Raw genomic sequence first — 16,915 nt, forward strand, 5'->3', positions numbered from 1 at the left:
GGCCTATGTATTGCCTTACCTCCCTAATCTTACTGCATTTGCGCACACTGTACATAGATTTTTCTATTGCGTTATTGACTGTGCGTTTTCTTTACCCTATGTGTAACTCTGTGTTGTTTGTGTCACACTGCTTTGCTTTATCTTGGCCAGGTAGCAGTTGTAAATGAGAACTTGTTCTCAACTTGTCTACCTGGTTAAATAAATAAATACAAAATGTAAATACTGTATATGGCTACATACAGTGAATGCATCACTTTTCAAATCAAATGTGTAGACCTTACAGTGAAATGTTTACTTAAAAGCCCTTAAACAACAATGCAATTTTAAGAAAAATACCCCCCCAAAAATGTAAAATAATAATAATAATAATAATTAAAGAGCAGCAGTAAAATTACAATAGCAAGGCTATATTGTCACACCCTGCCAATAGAGAGCCCTTGGTTCTCTATGGTGTAGTAGGTCAGGGCGTGACTAGGGGGTGTTCTAGCTCAATATTTCTATGTTGGTGTTTTGTATGGTTCCCAATTATAGGCAGCTGGTAATCGTTGCCTCGCCTATTGAAATTGAACTTCAGTTCATGAAAATAAATAGCTAACCAGCTACTTAACCCTGTTGCACAAAGCTAACGTTATAAGTAGACAGCTAGCTTCATCTGGCTAGTGAGGCTCGACCCGACCGGGTTATGTGTTGTGAATAATAAAAGTATCTCTTTGAATGAGATGCCGAAGATTACCAATCGGTGGAATCATGCCATATTTAGACTAGATAATGTTAAACAAGGTTGGAATGTGAAGCAATGAAATGGGGTATCAGTCTACTCGGTGACACCCACAGAACACAACTATGAAGAGTTTATGCAAATATTAGTGTTGTAGCTCTTATCGCGGGACTGTGACTGTGTGAAATCCCCTCCCTAGGCAGCCTATTGTGTGTATTGACATTCATATTACACTGTACAGCTTTACCTAAGGATTGGGGGATCAATGAAATGGGCTAATCAATACCCAGTCTAATCAATACCCAATATATTTTTTCCCAACGTCCTCCTCAGAGTTATCAGACTCCAAAACATCCACACAGTATTGTTTTTCCTCTGGAATAGTGTTCAATACATATAGGTTGACAATAAATGTGGCTCAATTCACAGTTGTTTCAGAGTCCCGCAGTAATAGCTACAATGCTAATGTTCTCTGGGTGTCACTGAGTAGACTGATACCCCATGTCATTGATCCACAATCCATAGGTAAGGCTGTATAGTGAAATAAGTATGCATTATAATGTAAATTATAATAGATCCAGTGTGATTTCAACAGATTGTTAAACAAATTATTGTCTTTATATAACAACATTCCAACCTCATTTAGCAAGATCTATTCAATTATGGCATAATTATATTATTTGTATAGTAGAATTATAGTAATTCTACTATTTGTCATTTGCATCACTGTCAAAGACATACTTTTATTTTGAAGTCCACTATTGTGGCTAGCTTCACATAGATGGGTCCGATCACCATCAATCAAATAAGAACGGTCTTATAAATTAGGGTTATTTTAGATGATGACACCTAGCTATATAGTTAGCTAGTTAACGATAGCTACTGAAACAGATGATGTCGTTTTGCTATGTTTTTGGGGAAGAACATTGTTTGCATCCATGAGCTAGCTAGCATTTTTTTTTACCAGCAACATAGCATACGTATCGATGATACGAGTGATAGTGTTATCAATGTGTAATAACTACGTAAAAAATGTATGAATGGGTTAAATTATTATGTGACGTGCAGTCATTTTCAGGTCCTGATTGGTCAAAAAGCTTACTTGACACGTCAAAGTGTTATTCGATGTGTATATTTTTTGACATGCTAAGACCCAAATGGCATTCCATTTGAAACAGCAAAGCAAGTAAGCTGCTAGTGGCCGGAGACTTTAACGCAGGGAAACTTAAATCAGTTTTTCCCTAATCTCTATCAACATGTTAAATGCGCAACCAGAGGGAAAAAATATCACCTGTACTCCACACACAGAGATGCGTACAAAGCTCTCCCTTGCCCTCCATTTGGTAAATCTGACCATAATTCTATCCTCTTGATTCCTGCTTACAAGCAAAAATTAAAGCAGGAAGCACCAGTGACTCGGTCACCAAATCCCGCCATGCCCTCTGACGAACCATCAAACAGGCAAAGTGTCAATACAGGGCTAAGATTGAATCGTACTACACCGGCGCTTGTCCTATGTGGCAGGGCTTGCAAACTATTACAGACTACAAAGGGAAACACAGTCGAGAGCTACCCAGTGACAAGAGCCTACCAGACGAGCTAAATCACTTCTATGCTCGCTTCGAGGCAAGCAACACTGAGGCATGCATGAGAGCGTCAGCTGTTCCAGACAATGGTGTGAACACAATCTCCTCAGCCGACGTGAGTAAGACCTTTAAAAAGGTCAACATTCACAAGGCTGCGGGGCCAGATGGATTACCAGAACGTGTGCTCCGGGCATGTGCTGACCAACTGGCAGGTGTCTTCACTGACATTTTCAACATGTCCCTGATTGAGTCTGTAATACCAACATGTTTCAAGCAGACCACCATAGTCCCTGTGCCCAAGAACACTAAGGCAACCTGCCGAAATGTCTACAGACCTGTAGCACTCACGTCCGTAGCCATGAAGTGCTTTAAAAGGCTGATAATGGCTCACATGAACACCATTATCTCAGAAACCCTAGACCCACTCCAATTTACATAACCCCCAAACAGATCCACAGATGTGCAATAGAGATTGCATCTCCACACTGCCCTTGCCAACCTGGACAAAAGGAACACCTACGTGAGAATGCTAATCGTTGACTACAACTCAGTGTTCAACACCATAGTGCCCTCAAAGCTCATGACTAAGATAAAGAACCTAGGACTTAAACACCTCCCTTTACAACTGGATCCTGGACTTCCTGACGTGTTGACCCCAGTTGGTAAGGGTAGGTAGCAACACATCTGCCACGCTTATCCTCAACCCTCAGTGGTGCGTGCTCAGTCCCCCCCTGTACTCCCTGTTCACCCACAACTGCGTGGCCAGGCACGACTCCAACACCATCATTAAGTTTGCAGACGACACAACAGTGGTAGGCCTGATCACCGTCAACGAGACAGCCTATAGGGAGGAGGTCAGAGACCTGGCCGGGTGGTGCCAGAATAACAAACTCTCCCTCAACGTAACCAAGACTAAGGAGATGATTGTGGACTACAGGAAAGGGAGGACCGAGCACGCCTCCATTCTCATTGACGTGGCTGTAGTGGAGCAGGTTGAGAGCTTCAAGTTCCTTGGTGTCCACATCACCAACAAACTGGACTGTCCAAACACACCAAGACAGTCGTGAAGAGTGAACGACAAAGCCTATTCCCCCTCAGAAAACTAAAAAGATTTGGCATGGGTCATCAGATCCTCAAAAGGTTCTACAGCTGCACCATCGAGAGCATCCTGACCGGTTGCATCACTGCCTGGTACGGCAACTGCTCGGCCTCCGATCGCAAGGCACTACAGAAGGTAGTGGGTATGGCCCAGTACATCACTGGGGCTAAGCTGCCTACCATCCAGGACCTCTATACCAGGCTGTGTCAGAGGAAGGCCCTAAAAATTGTAAAAGACCCCAGTCATAGACTGTTCTCTCTACTACCGCATGACAAGCGGTATCGGAGCGCCAAGTCTAGGACCAAAAGGCTTCTCAACAGCTTTTACCCTCAAGAAATAAGACTCCTGAAGAGGTAATCAAATGGCTACCCGGACTATTTGCATTGTGTCCCCCCCCAACCCCTCTTTTACACTGCTAGTCACTAACTATACATTCTACCTCAATTAGCCCGACTAACCGGTGCTCCCGCAGATTGGCTACCCGGACTATCTGCATTGTGTCCACCACCACATTGTGTCCCACCGCCAAACTCTCTTTTATGCTACTGCTACTCTCGGTTTATCATATATGTATAGTCACTTTAACCATACCTACATGTACATACTACTACCTCAATTAGCCCGACTAACTGGTGCCAGTATTTAGCCTCGCTACTGCATATAGCCTCGCTACTGTTACTTTTCACTGTCTAATACTGTTGTTTTGTATTTCTTTACTTATCTATTGTGAACCTAATACCTATTTGTTAATAAAAAATAATTGCCCTGTTGGTTAGGGCCTGTAAGTAAGCATTTCACTGTAAGGTCTACACCGGTTGTATTCGGCGCATGTGAAAGAAATAGGATTTGATTATATTTTACTGGTAATGGCGACATATGTAAATGCCAACAAAATAACTTTTTGGTTAGTGTGGTGTGTGTGTGTGTAACCTTTAGGCAAGTCAGTTAAGAACAAATTCTTATTTACAATGACGGCCAAACCCGGACGACACTGGGCGAATTGTGCGCCGCCCTATGGGACTCCCAATCACAGCCGGATGTGATACAGCCTGGATTCGAACCAGGAAATGTAGTGACGCCTTTTGCACTGAGATGCAGTGCCTTAGACCACTGCGTCTGTGTGTGTTAACGAATTTAACTAGAATGCTTAAAAGGCCATTAAATGTTAAATATCGGTATCGTTTTTTTTGGCAAAGAAAATGTTTAATATTGGATATCGGTATCGGCCTAAAATGTCATATCGGTGCATCACTAGTTAAGAGCCCATAAAACGGCAGCCTCCCCTCTGGCGACATCTTAATAAGAGGTCTTTTAAGATGAGTCCTCTGTTACACTGTAACAGTCCTTCTAGCTGTGTTGTCCTTGCTGCAGATATGAGTCAGGGTGTAGCCAGATGAGAGAAAGAGAGAGACACAGAGAGAGAAAGAGATCGAGAAAGACAGAAAGAGAAAAAGTGAGAGACAGAGAAACAGAGAGAGCGAGAAAGAGAGAGGAATGTGCCTTATTAAGAATCCCTTACCAACATGAGACAGCATAGTGGAAAGGCTCTGAGGGGCTTTGTGTTGCACATCCTTGAGAAATGTACTTCTTTCAGCCTCGAGGTGTGGGTGTACAGGTGTTTGTTAGTGTGTGTTTGTGTACATGAGTGTGTGTGTGTGTGTGTGTGTGTGTGGGTGTCTGCACGTGTATACAGTACCAGTCAAAAGTTTGGACACACCTACTGATTCAAGGGTTTTTCTTTATTTTTACTATTTTCTACATTGTAGAATAAGTGAAAACATTAAAAAATACAGGTAAATGATAGCATCATGTATATGAAAATCATATACAGTATGATGGTTAAAAGCCAAATAATTTGACCCATGTAAAGAGACAAGTTACCATACCATGGTGTTGTTCCTGCTGAGTCATTTCTTTTTACAGTATACCTGTGGTGTGCATTCCCAACTTCTCAAGTGTCAAATGCCAAATACAAAACTCACTCCATCTACATTACATTCAACTCCATTCAACAAAGAAATCCAATTCACCCAAGAGCCAATTTACCTTAAAGTCCTTCCACTGAGGGGTATCCAATGAGTCAAATAGTAGAGATCCAATTCACGAGGGAGAACTGAAGCTTCAGTCAATGCCATGGATGGCGACCTAACAGACCAAGTACACTACTAGGAGGAATCTTGTAAACTGGACTCTATTATCGATTGTAACATAAAACACCTCTCTCTGAGTTCTGGGAGTGGGGTCAACAGCGAAATCTCCTTACCGGTTTTTAAAAACATAAATGAAAACTCAATAAAGCATGATTCTGAACAGTAGGCTCGTTCACTGGCAGTGTTTGGGGAATGCTTTAGTTGCCCTCCTCCTAGGGTGCTTTGCGGTCTCTGGTTTCTCATGGTGAGCCTTGGGACTGCTGGGATGTCCCCATGCTGAGAGAGTTGGAGGATTGACCAATAGGAACGGGTCACTCCATAAGAGCGCCACAGTATTTTCCCATGAAGCTGCTGTTATAGCTGCCATGAACAGGGCACACAAACACTCTCTGCTGGCGCTCTGTGAGGACCGTGGAGTTTTTCCAACCCTGAGAATCCCAACAGCCTCCAAATAACCAATTCCAGCTATTTTCCCCCATTTTGCTTTTTTCTTCCTCCTCTTTTTTAATTTTTTTTATCAAAATTGTATTAAAATTAAAACACTCACTGAGCATTCAGTTCTATTCCATTTCAACAAGCTGACGGGACAGTGTGTTTTCATGATTTTCTAATGAAAACCTCTTTTTCCTGCTGTGTTGCTTGAGGGGAGAAGGGGGACGCAGGTGGCTTTCCATAGACGTCTCCAATCAGGAAAGCAGTCTTAACACCCCCCCTTTTTCCTTTCCATGACAATCCCTTCCTCACTAAGGAGAAGGATCTGGGTCAGAAACCTATTACCTCCATATTCCAGACAGACAGGGAGAATTAGAATGTGACAGCACGCATAGTAAGTACCAGAACACTAAGCACAATTGGCTATAGAATTGGTAAAAAACCCTAGCTATTCTATCTGAAGGAAGCAGTTACTGTTTTTTTGTTGTGGTGGTATTGAACGGATAGGACAGTGAAGGGAAGACAGGAAAGGTAAGAGGAATGCAAGTCAGGTTACAAGTTACACAGTTGAAGTAGTGGTAAATCTTGTATCTGACTTGTATGTCCCAAAGAGGTCGATGAAAGTCAGATCTTCTCAAAATAACATTCGGTAGAGACTGAAGGATTTCTTACATTCCATCCACACTGGGCTCAGGTGTGAATTACATTCGGTGCTTTACCAAGTGTGAGAGAAATGTGACCTCTTTTCTGTCCTAGCCTCCTCGCAACACACATATTATGAAGACACACACACACACACTAGCCCCCCCCACTGAAACTCAGCACTGTGGAGTAGCCAGATGTGTCTCTCCCTCTCCGGCCCATCTGTATGCTCTCTGACTCACACACACAAACGCACACACTAGTGCTGTCCCAGACAAAACAAAAATCTTGGTCGACCGAGAGTCGTCTGCTCATTAAAACAATCGATTGGTCAACATTTTTAAATGTGTATTTTTCTATATATAGACACACCCTATGTTTGAATAAAATTAACTATATGTAGGCTGAGCTTGTCCGACGCTTTAAGCACTGAGATTAAAAATGAAGACACACAAATGATTAGAGGGAGCCAGAGACCAACCAGAAGAAAAAAACCTGTTCCTGACCTTCCCCCCACTGCTGCTGGCCTTCACAGATTCTGCAGTTATGCTCCTGAAGTTGCTGGTAATAGTCAGTGGTCGGCAACCTGTGTTCGGCAACCTTTTCCATTTTGGAGTGCCAAGTTATCGTACCATTTATACAGTTTTCATATGCACATGATTTTCATATGCACATTTTCATGGAACAGATTAATTAATTTATAATTAAGTCTTCATATCTCAAAATATATATTATGTGGTTAATCAAAATTCTAAATTAGGCCTCCCGGGTGGCGCAGTGGCTGCGACCGTGAGGTCCGTGGGGTGACACACAATAGCCTAGCATCGTCCGGGTTAGGGAGGGTTTGGCTGGTAGGGATATCCTTGTCTCAACGCGCACCAGCGACTCCTGTGGCGGGCTGGGCGCAGTGCGCGCTAACCAAGGTTGCCAGGTGCACGGTGTTTCCTCCGACACATTGGTGCAGCTGGCTTCCGGGTTGGATGCGCGCTGTATTAAGAAGCAGTGCGGCTTGGTTGGGTTGTGTATCGGAGGACGCTGTAGCGATGAGACAAGATAGTAGCTACTAACAATTGGATACCACGAAAAAGGGGTTAAATAAAAAAATTACATTTTAAAAATTCAAAATTAAACAAATCTAAAAGTAACTTCTATTGCCATTGCCAATATGTAGGCCCTCCCGAGTAGCGCAGTGGTCTAAGGCACTGCATCACAGTGCTACTACAGACCCTGGTTCGATCCTGGGTTGTATCACAACCGGCCGTGATCGGGAGTCCAATAGGGCGGCGCACAATTGGCCCAGCATTGTCCTGGTTAGGGTTTGGTCGATGTAGACCGTCAATGTAAAAAATAATTTGTTCTTAACCTCTGAGCTAACGTAAGCTAATGTGATTAGTATGAGGTTGTACGTAACAAGAACATTTCCCAGGACATAGACATATCTGATATTGGCAGAAATCTTAACTTCTTGTTAATCTAACTGCACTGTTCAATTTACAGTAGCTATTATAGTGAAATAATACCATCCTATTGTTTGAGGAGAGTGCACAGTTATGAACTTGAAAATGTATTAATAAACCAATTAGGCACATTTGGGTAGTCTTGATACAACATTTTGAACAGAAATACAATGGTTCATAAAATCTGTCTAAAACTTTGCACACACACTGCTGTCATCTAGTGGCCAAAATCTTAATTGCCCCTAGATTCCTAAGTCATATATGGTCATTTATCTTGCATTTCAAAGATGGTACATTTTTTTTTATTTAAGTAGCAATTTGATAACTTGTTTGTTTAATTATTACAAGTTTTGATTTGGTGCATCGGTGGAGAGAAGACCACGAAGCCACTATTCCTGTACTATCCAGAGACACTTTATTCTGTTCCCTGTTGAGTCATCGGATTATGGAGGTGAGTTGTCTTTGCAATGTCTGACAGTGAGAAGTTGAGGGAGACTTAACTCATTACCCAGAGCTATGGTCTTTCCCCCTGTTAGGTATAGCGGCGTGTTCCCACTGGGGGCACGTTGTGCATCGTTTGTTATTTTTGTGTGGTGATAACAGTCAGAGCAGATGTCTCGGAAGCACATCTGTGGTTCAGGGTTAGTTACCAGCGAGCTGGTTCCATCGTGACAGCAAGTTCTAGTGCATCAATACCCGCCGCAAAGCCACCGAAGACTAGGGTTAAGTTTAACAATAGGATTTGGGGAAACTCAAGTCATACTCATCTGTTTTTGCACTGTTAATTCAGCTATGTACTTGTTCTGTAGTCGATGTGCTCATTAAGGCAGTCCAACGTTTGGGCTACTAATCTGTTCATTTGATAGCGTCTATTGAGGATTTTGTCCATGCTCCTTCTGAAGAGTTGCTTATGCAGTTTACAAGGAACAGCTTTTGAAGTTGAGTGAGTATTTTGTTGAGATTAGTGACAAATGTCTCAAGGATACAGTGAAGTCGATTCTGTCAGCTATTTTGCTTTCCACTGGTATTTTGAAGGCAGAATTGAGTGAGCCTAGTCCAGCTGTATTGGATGTACCAATTGTGTCTAGTTCTGGTTTGACATTTGAGCAGAAAAATAGTTACTTTTATTGTAGCTAAATCATGACAAAGATCCGGAAAGGTTGAAGCAGGATACGGAACAAGCTAAACTGTGGTTGCAACATCAGTCAGAGAAGGCAAGCTTTCAGGTGAATTTTCTTTTGAGAATGGCTACTCAACCTCCCCAATGGGACGCTCTTCCCTTGGTCGTTCTCTGCCATTTGATGTTGCTGGTAATCTCCGGTTGTTGCCTATATTTACTGAAAAAGATCCTCATCTATTTTTTATGTTATTTGAATGTGTAGCAGACTCTCGGGCTTGGCCTGATGCAGACTGTACTTTGATGCTACAGTGTGTTTTGACCAGTGAGGCTAAGGAGGCTAACTCATCTCTTAGCGCTACAGATGGTGACGATTACCTAAAAGGTTAAAACTGCTGTCCTGCATGCTTACGAGTTGGTCCCTGAAGTGTATCGACAGCATTTCAGAATGTTGAAGAAAGGTGAAAACTCAACATGGGACTGTTTCTCACGGGATTTGTTAACTCAATTCATCGTCACTTGTTTGGAAGATTTGTGCAACCTGGTTGTCCTTGAACAATTTAAAGAATCTGTCCCTGATCGCCTTGCTACCTATATAAATTAGTGCATCTGAAGCTGCTGTTTTGGCAGATGAGTACGTACTGACCCACAAAAGCAGTTTTGGAGCATCCCGTATGTGAGATGGGGGGGCAAAGGAACAGTTCAAGTGGATTTCGGTCAGCAAATTCCTTTGGTTCTGGTAATGACATATCCATCTAGATCCGAACGTGGTTCATGTGGACAGAATGATGTAAGTAAAATCTGTAATTATTGTCAAGGTAAAGGCCACTGGAAGAACGAATGTCCTGTCCTTTGGTAAAACGGTCAGCAGATTGGCCAGAACAAATTTAAAACCAGTTGCGTTAGCTGAGCCTGTTCCTCATGTTAATTCAGTTGTGCAAGCTCAAGAATTGTCCAAACCTTTTGGTACTGATTATTCGCCGTTTGTCACAGAGGGCTATGTTTCACTATTGGGAAGTGATGTGCAAGTGCCAGTAAAGATTCTGCGAGACACTGGTGTCTCTGAATCGTTTGTTTTGGAGTCTGTTCTGCCTTTTTCTCTGGAGACAGATACAGCAATCAGTGTCCTGATTCAAGGGATAGGTTTGAATACATTGTCTGTACCCTTGCACAAAGAAAGACATTTCCGCTTACATCAAAACATGCCATGTTTGTCAGCTGACTGGGAAGCCGAATCAGATGTTAAGGCCAGTCCCGCAACAACCTATTCCTGTTACAGGCCAGCCATTTGAGCATTTGATTATTGATTGTGTTGGACCCTTAAAGAAGTATCACAAGAGAGCACTGGATTCAGTCCTAATGACCTTGTTTTTTGGTCATACTCTGCGTGGTCCCTTAAAGGATAACTCCTTAAAGGAGGATTAGAAGGTGGTAGAGCCTCCCCCAAATAGGTGTTATATGTTAGTGGTTTCTGACACAGGTTGTATGCAGCTTGTGAAATGGATTAAGAAAAACTAGAATCCTTTCAGGTGAGGATGAAAAGGTTGTTTGACCGGCGAGCTGAGCCGTGACAATTTAGTGAGACCAAAATGGAGCTCTTTGAATACTTATTTTCCTCATTAAAATGCAAATCAATTTATAACATTTTTGACATGTGTTTTTCTGGATTTTTTGTTGTTGCTATTCTGTCTCTCACTGTTCAAATAAACCTACCATTAAATTATAGACAGATCATTTTGTCAGTGGGCAAATGTACAAAATCAGCAGGGGATCAAATACTTTTTTCCCTCACTGTACGTCCCTTGGACTTAAGTACATGCTAAAGTACATTAAGTGTATGATTAAGTACATGCTAGTTAATGATATCGCTGTTCCATCATTCTCCAGTTAGGCCTCCCCATGTCTCTTGGTGAACAAGTCAGATGGTTCTCTTAGATTTTGCACTGACTACCGGAAGGTTAAATGTAACAACCTGACTGTTACCCACTCTCAAGGATGGAAGATTGTGTTGACCAGGTTGGTTCTGCCCAGTGTGTCAGCACGTTTGATTTGGTTACTGGCAGGTGCCTTTGTCATCAAGAGCTTGTGAAATATGTTTTTATTACTCCTTCAGGTCTTTTCTCCTATACGGTCATGAGTTTTGGCCTACGCAACGCTCCTGCTACGTTTCAGAGTCTTATGAATATGGTGATCTCTGGCCTTGAAAGCTGTGCTGTTTATCTAGATGATGTGGTTGTTTAAAGTGACACTTGGGAGTGACATCTGCTGCGGATACGGACTCTGAGTGTTTAGCTGATGCCTGTCCCACTGTGAACATAGTGACCTACTTCGGCAGAGTCGTGTTGTCCTGGTGCGGGCTAAAGTGGCCGCTATCGACCTGTTTCAACCAAGAAGGAGCCGCAACGCTTCCTAGGTAGGGTTGAGGATTATCGGGGGGTTTTGCTGCAACTTCTCCACAGTTGTAGCGCCTCTGACTGATCTGTTGAAGAAGAGGGCTGATTTCATTTGGTCTTCCTGCTGTCAGAGTGCTTTTGAAAATGTGAAACTGCTTCTTAGTTCTGACCCTGTGTTGGCTGCCCCACGATTGGAACAGCCTTTCAGCCTATATGTGGATGCCTGTAATGTGGGGGCAGGTGCCTTGTTGCTTCAAGCAGATGGAGGTGTTGAACATCCTGTTAGCTATTTCTCCAGAACGTTTAACAGCTATCAGTTGAATTATTCAGTGGGGTAGGAGGCCCTTGCCTTAATCTGGGCGTTGCAACATTTTGAGGTATATGTGGGGTCGGGTGTGGTCCCTATTGTGGTTTACACTGACCACAACCTCTTTCCTGCACACCATGCTTTCACAAATCGCAGGATTATGCGCTGGTGTTTGTTCCTGCAGGGCAATAAATTGCAATGTCCGTACTGTGAGAAGCCTAAGACAGCGCTACAGGGAGAAAGGACGGACAGCTGATCATCCTCGCAGTGGCAGACCATGTGTAACAACACCTGCACAGGATCGGTACATCCGAACAACACACCTGCGGGACAGGTACAGGATGGCAACAACAACTGCCCGAGTTACACCAGGAACACACAATCCATCAGTGCTCAGACTGTCCGCAATAAGCTGAGAGAGGCTGGACTGAGGGCTTGTAGGCCTGTTGTAAGGCAGGTCCTCACCAGACATCAACGTCACCTATGGGCACAAACCCACCGTCGCTGGACCAGACAGGACTGGCAAAAGGTACTCTTCACTGATGAGTCGCGGTTTAGTCTCATCAGGGGTGATGGTCATATTCTCGTTTATTGTCAAAGGAATGAGCGTTACACTGAGGCCTGTATTCTGGAGCGGGATCAATTTGGAGGGTCTGTCATGGTCTGGGGCGGTGTGTCACACCATCATTGGACTGAGCTGGTTGTCATTGCAGGCAATCTCAACGCTGTGTGTTACAGGGAAGACATCCTCCTCCCTCATGTGGTACCCTTCCTGCAGGCTCATCCTGACATGACCCTCCAGCATGACAATGCCACCAGCCATACTGCTCATTCTGTGCGTGATTTCCTGCAAGACAGGAATGCCAGTGATCTACCATGGCCAGCAAAGAGCCCGGATCTCAATCCCATTGAGCACGTCTGGGACCTGTTGGATCAGAGGGTGAGGGCTGGGGCCATTCCCCTCAGAAATGTCCGGGAACTTGCAGGTGCATTGGTGGAAGAGTGGGGTAACATCTCACAGCAAGAACTGGCAAATCTGGTGCAGTCCATGAGGAGGAGATGCACTGCAGTACTTAACCTCGCTGGACGCTAGCGTCCCACCTCAACAACAGCCAGTGAAATTGCAGGGCGCAAAATTCAAAACAGAAATCTCATAATTACAATTCCTCAAATATTATACACCATTTTAAAGATAAACTTATTGTAAATCCAACCACAGTGTCCGATTTCAAAAAGGCTTTACGGAGAAAGCACACCATGCGATTATGTTAGGTCAGCGCCTTGTCACAGAAAACCATACAGCCATTTTCTAGCCAAGGAGAGGGCTCACAAAAGTCAGAAATAGCGATTAAATTAATCACTAACCTTTGATGATCTTCATCAGATGGCACTCACAGGACTTCAAGTTACACAATAAATGTGTGTTTTGTTTGATAATCTTTATGTCCAAAAACCTCAGTTGAAATTGGTGAGTTATGTACAGTAATCATTGTCTCAAACAAACATCCGGTGAAAATGCAGAGAGCCTCTTCAAATTACAGAAATACTCATCATAAACATTGATGAAAGATACAAGTGTTTAACATACATTTAAAGATAAACTTCTCCTTAATGCAACCGCTGTGTCAGATTTCAAAAAGGCATTAACGCGAAAGCACACTATGCGAATATGTTAGGTCAGCGCCTAGCCACAAAACCATACAGCCATTTTCCAACCAAGGAGAGGGCTCACAAAAGTCAGAAATAGCGATTAAATTAATCACTAACCTTTGATAATCTTCATCTGGTGGCACTCCCAGGTCTCCATGTTAGACAATACATGTTTGTTTTGTTCGATAATGTCCCCCTTTATGTCCAAAAACCTTAGTTTTGTTGGTGCGTTTAGTTCAGAAATCCAAAAGGCACAATGCGCGCTCTCAACATCAAGACGAAAAGTTTAAAAAGTACAATAAAAGTTAGCAGAAATATGTCAAACGATGTTTAAAATCAATCCTCAGGTTGTTTTTTGTCATAAATAATCAATAATTTTTCAACCGGACAAAAGCTTCGTCAATAGAAAAGGAGATACAAGAAAGGCGTGTTCCCGATCCACTGGCCTCTCATTGAAAGTGCTGTATCTCCCTCATTTTTTCAGAGTAAAAGCCTGAAACAATGCATAAAGACTGGCCGCATGTAGAGGAAGCCATAGATATCGTGAACTGGGTCCTAAGTCTTTGTATGGTGGATAGGCTTTCAATGGAAAAACAGCCTTTCAAAATAATAGTTCTTCCTGGTTGGATTTTCTTCAGGTTTTCACCTGCCATATAAGTTATTTTATACTCAGACATTATTTTAACAGTTTTGGAAACTTTAGAGTGTTTTCAATCCAAATCTACTAATTATATGCATATCCTAGCTCCTGGGCCTGAGTAGCAGGCAGTTTAATTTGGGCACGCTTTTCATCCAAAATTCCGAATGATGCCCCCTACATCTTGTTATGTTCATACAAATATTTACACATGTTAAGTTTGCTGAAAATAAACACAGTTAGCAGTGAGAGGACGTTTCTTTTTTTGCTGAGTTTACTTCAGAAATCATTGAGAAATGCTGCTGATCATGTGCTGCTATTTCAACTGCACCCCCTTTGTCTATAACCACCATGGTTATTATCTGCTCCTGCTGTTCATCTTTGAATCTTTGAACGTCTTAAAATATGTACTCTTAAATATCAACCCGCTACAGCCAGAAGAGAACTGTCCACCCCTTGGAGCCTGGTCCTCTCTAGGTTTCTTCCTAGGTTTCTGCCATCGAATGAGTTTTTCCTATCAACTGTGCTTCTGCCTCTGCATTGCTTGTTCTTTGGGGTTTTAGGTTGGGTATCTTTAAAGCACTTTATGATGATGTAAAAAAGGCAATACATTTATTTGATTGATTGATTGAGAAACAAACGTCATGTTATAAACAGCCTTGAAATGATTTGTGAACGCTTTGTAAAGTTGGTTCATTTAAAGTAGGACCAGATGGAGAGACTGGACTCATAGGCCAGAACATATTAGTCACAACATCCGTCTCCAGGTAAGACACATGTTCTGACTTTGTTCAATATTGTGATTGGATCAATAAGCATTCCAAGCATGCCCCCAATGAGAGACATCAAACAGGTGTGGTTAACTGTAATCCACCGTTAATCAGTAAAGTTTAGATAAATATCCGAGGAGGAATCAGGAGTGTGTGTTTGGTTAGTACTGGAATGCTGGAAAGTGCCATTGCAGTGCATTTATGCACATTACCTACTAATAGAGCTAGTTAAGAAGGATGTAGAGCAATAATGCCACCTGAAAAAACAGTGATCTCATGCCTGTCAAAGACAAATCCAAAACTGGTCATTATGAATAAAACAAGCAGCATGGATATCAGTTGTCTGTTAGAAGATTGACAGGAGAATAGACTGACTGATCAGTGAGAGGACACTGTTTAAGCAGCACTCACCTGAAGCAAACTGTGTGCCAGTCAGTGTTGAGTGCCTGGAGATACTGTTCATCATAGATCCGCTGTCTGCATCCCGCACACACGGGCAAGCTTCTGCCAGCTGCAATACAGTTAGTGGACAGTTCAAAGGATGACACATACAGTTGAAGTCGTAAGTTTACAAACACTTAGGTTGGAGTCATTAAAACTAGTTTTTCAACCACTCCACAAATTTCTTGTTAACAAACTATAGTTTTGGCAAATCGGTTAGGACATTACTTTGTGCATGACACAAGTCATTTTTCCAACAATTGTTTAAACATATATTTCACTTATAATTCATTGTATCACAATTCCAGTGGGTCAGAAATGTACATACACTAAGTTGACTGTGCCTTTAAACAGCTTGGAAAATTCCAGAAAATGTCATGACTTTAGATGCTTCTGATAGGCTAATTGACATCATTGGAATCAATTGGAGGTGTACCTGTGGATGTATTCCGAGGCCTACCTTCAAACTCAGTGCCTCTTTGCTTGACATCATGGGAAAATCCGAATAAATCAGCAAAGACCTCAGTCTGGTTCATCCTTGGGAGCAATTTCAAAATGCCTGAAGGTCCCACATTCATCTGTACAAACAATAGTATGCAAGTATAAACACCATGGGACCACGCAGCCGTCATACCGCTCAGGAAGGAGAAGCGTTCTGTCTCCTAGAGATGAACGTACTTTGGTGCGAAAAGTGCAAATCAATCCCAGAACAATAGCAAAGGAACTTGTGAAAGAGGTACAAAAGTATCTATATCCACAGTAAAACGAGTCCTATGTCGACATAACCTGAAAGGTCGCTCAGCAAGGAAGAAGCCACTGCTCCAAAACTGGCATAAAAAAGCCAGACTATGGTTTGCAACTGCACATGAGAACAAAGATCGTACCTTTGGAAAAAATGTCCTCTGGTCTGATGAAACAAAAATGTAACTGTTTGACCATAATGACCATCGTTATGTTTGGAGGACAAAGGGAGAGGCTTGCAAGCCGAAGAACACCATCCCAACTGTGAAGCACGGGGGTGGCAGCATCATGTTGTGGGAGTGCTTTGCTGCAGGAGGGACTAGTGCAATTCACAAAATAGATGGCATCATGAGGCAGGAAAATTATGTGGCTGTATTGAAGCAACATCTCAAGACATCAGTCAGGAAGTTAAAGCTTGGTCACAAATGGGTCCTCCAAATGGAGAATGACCACAAGCATACTTCCAAAGTTGTGGCAAAATGGCTTAAGGACAACAAAGTCAAGGTATTGGAGTGGCCATCACAAAGCCCTGACCTCAATCCCATAGAACATTTGTGGGCAGAACTGAAAAAGTGTGTGTGATCAAGGAGGCCTACAAACCTGACTCAGTTACACCAGCTCTGTCAGGAGGAATGGGCCAAAATTCACCCAACTTATTGTGGGAGCTTGTGGAAGCTTGTGGAACGTTTGAACCAAGTTAAACAATTTAAAGGCAATGCTACCAAATACTAATTGAATGTATGTAAACTTCTGACCCACTGGGAATGTGATGAAA

General features: G+C 42.6%; 1 protein-coding gene across 1 annotated transcript in view; it reads right to left on the reverse strand.

Annotated features, from left to right (window-relative positions):
* Positions 1-16,915, reverse strand: part of LOC112237570 (LIM domain kinase 1) — an 82,787-nt gene that overhangs the window by 59,832 nt on the left and 6,040 nt on the right. Inside the window, exon 2 of the mRNA XM_042296158.1 lies at positions 15,370-15,469. Within this exon, the coding sequence (XP_042152092.1) occupies positions 15,370-15,469 (100 nt within the window). The remainder of the gene's footprint in view (positions 1-15,369; positions 15,470-16,915) is intronic.

This window comes from Oncorhynchus tshawytscha, linkage group LG13, assembly GCF_018296145.1.
Source record: "Oncorhynchus tshawytscha isolate Ot180627B linkage group LG13, Otsh_v2.0, whole genome shotgun sequence".
In the NCBI taxonomy this organism is placed as follows: domain Eukaryota; kingdom Metazoa; phylum Chordata; class Actinopteri; order Salmoniformes; family Salmonidae; genus Oncorhynchus; species Oncorhynchus tshawytscha.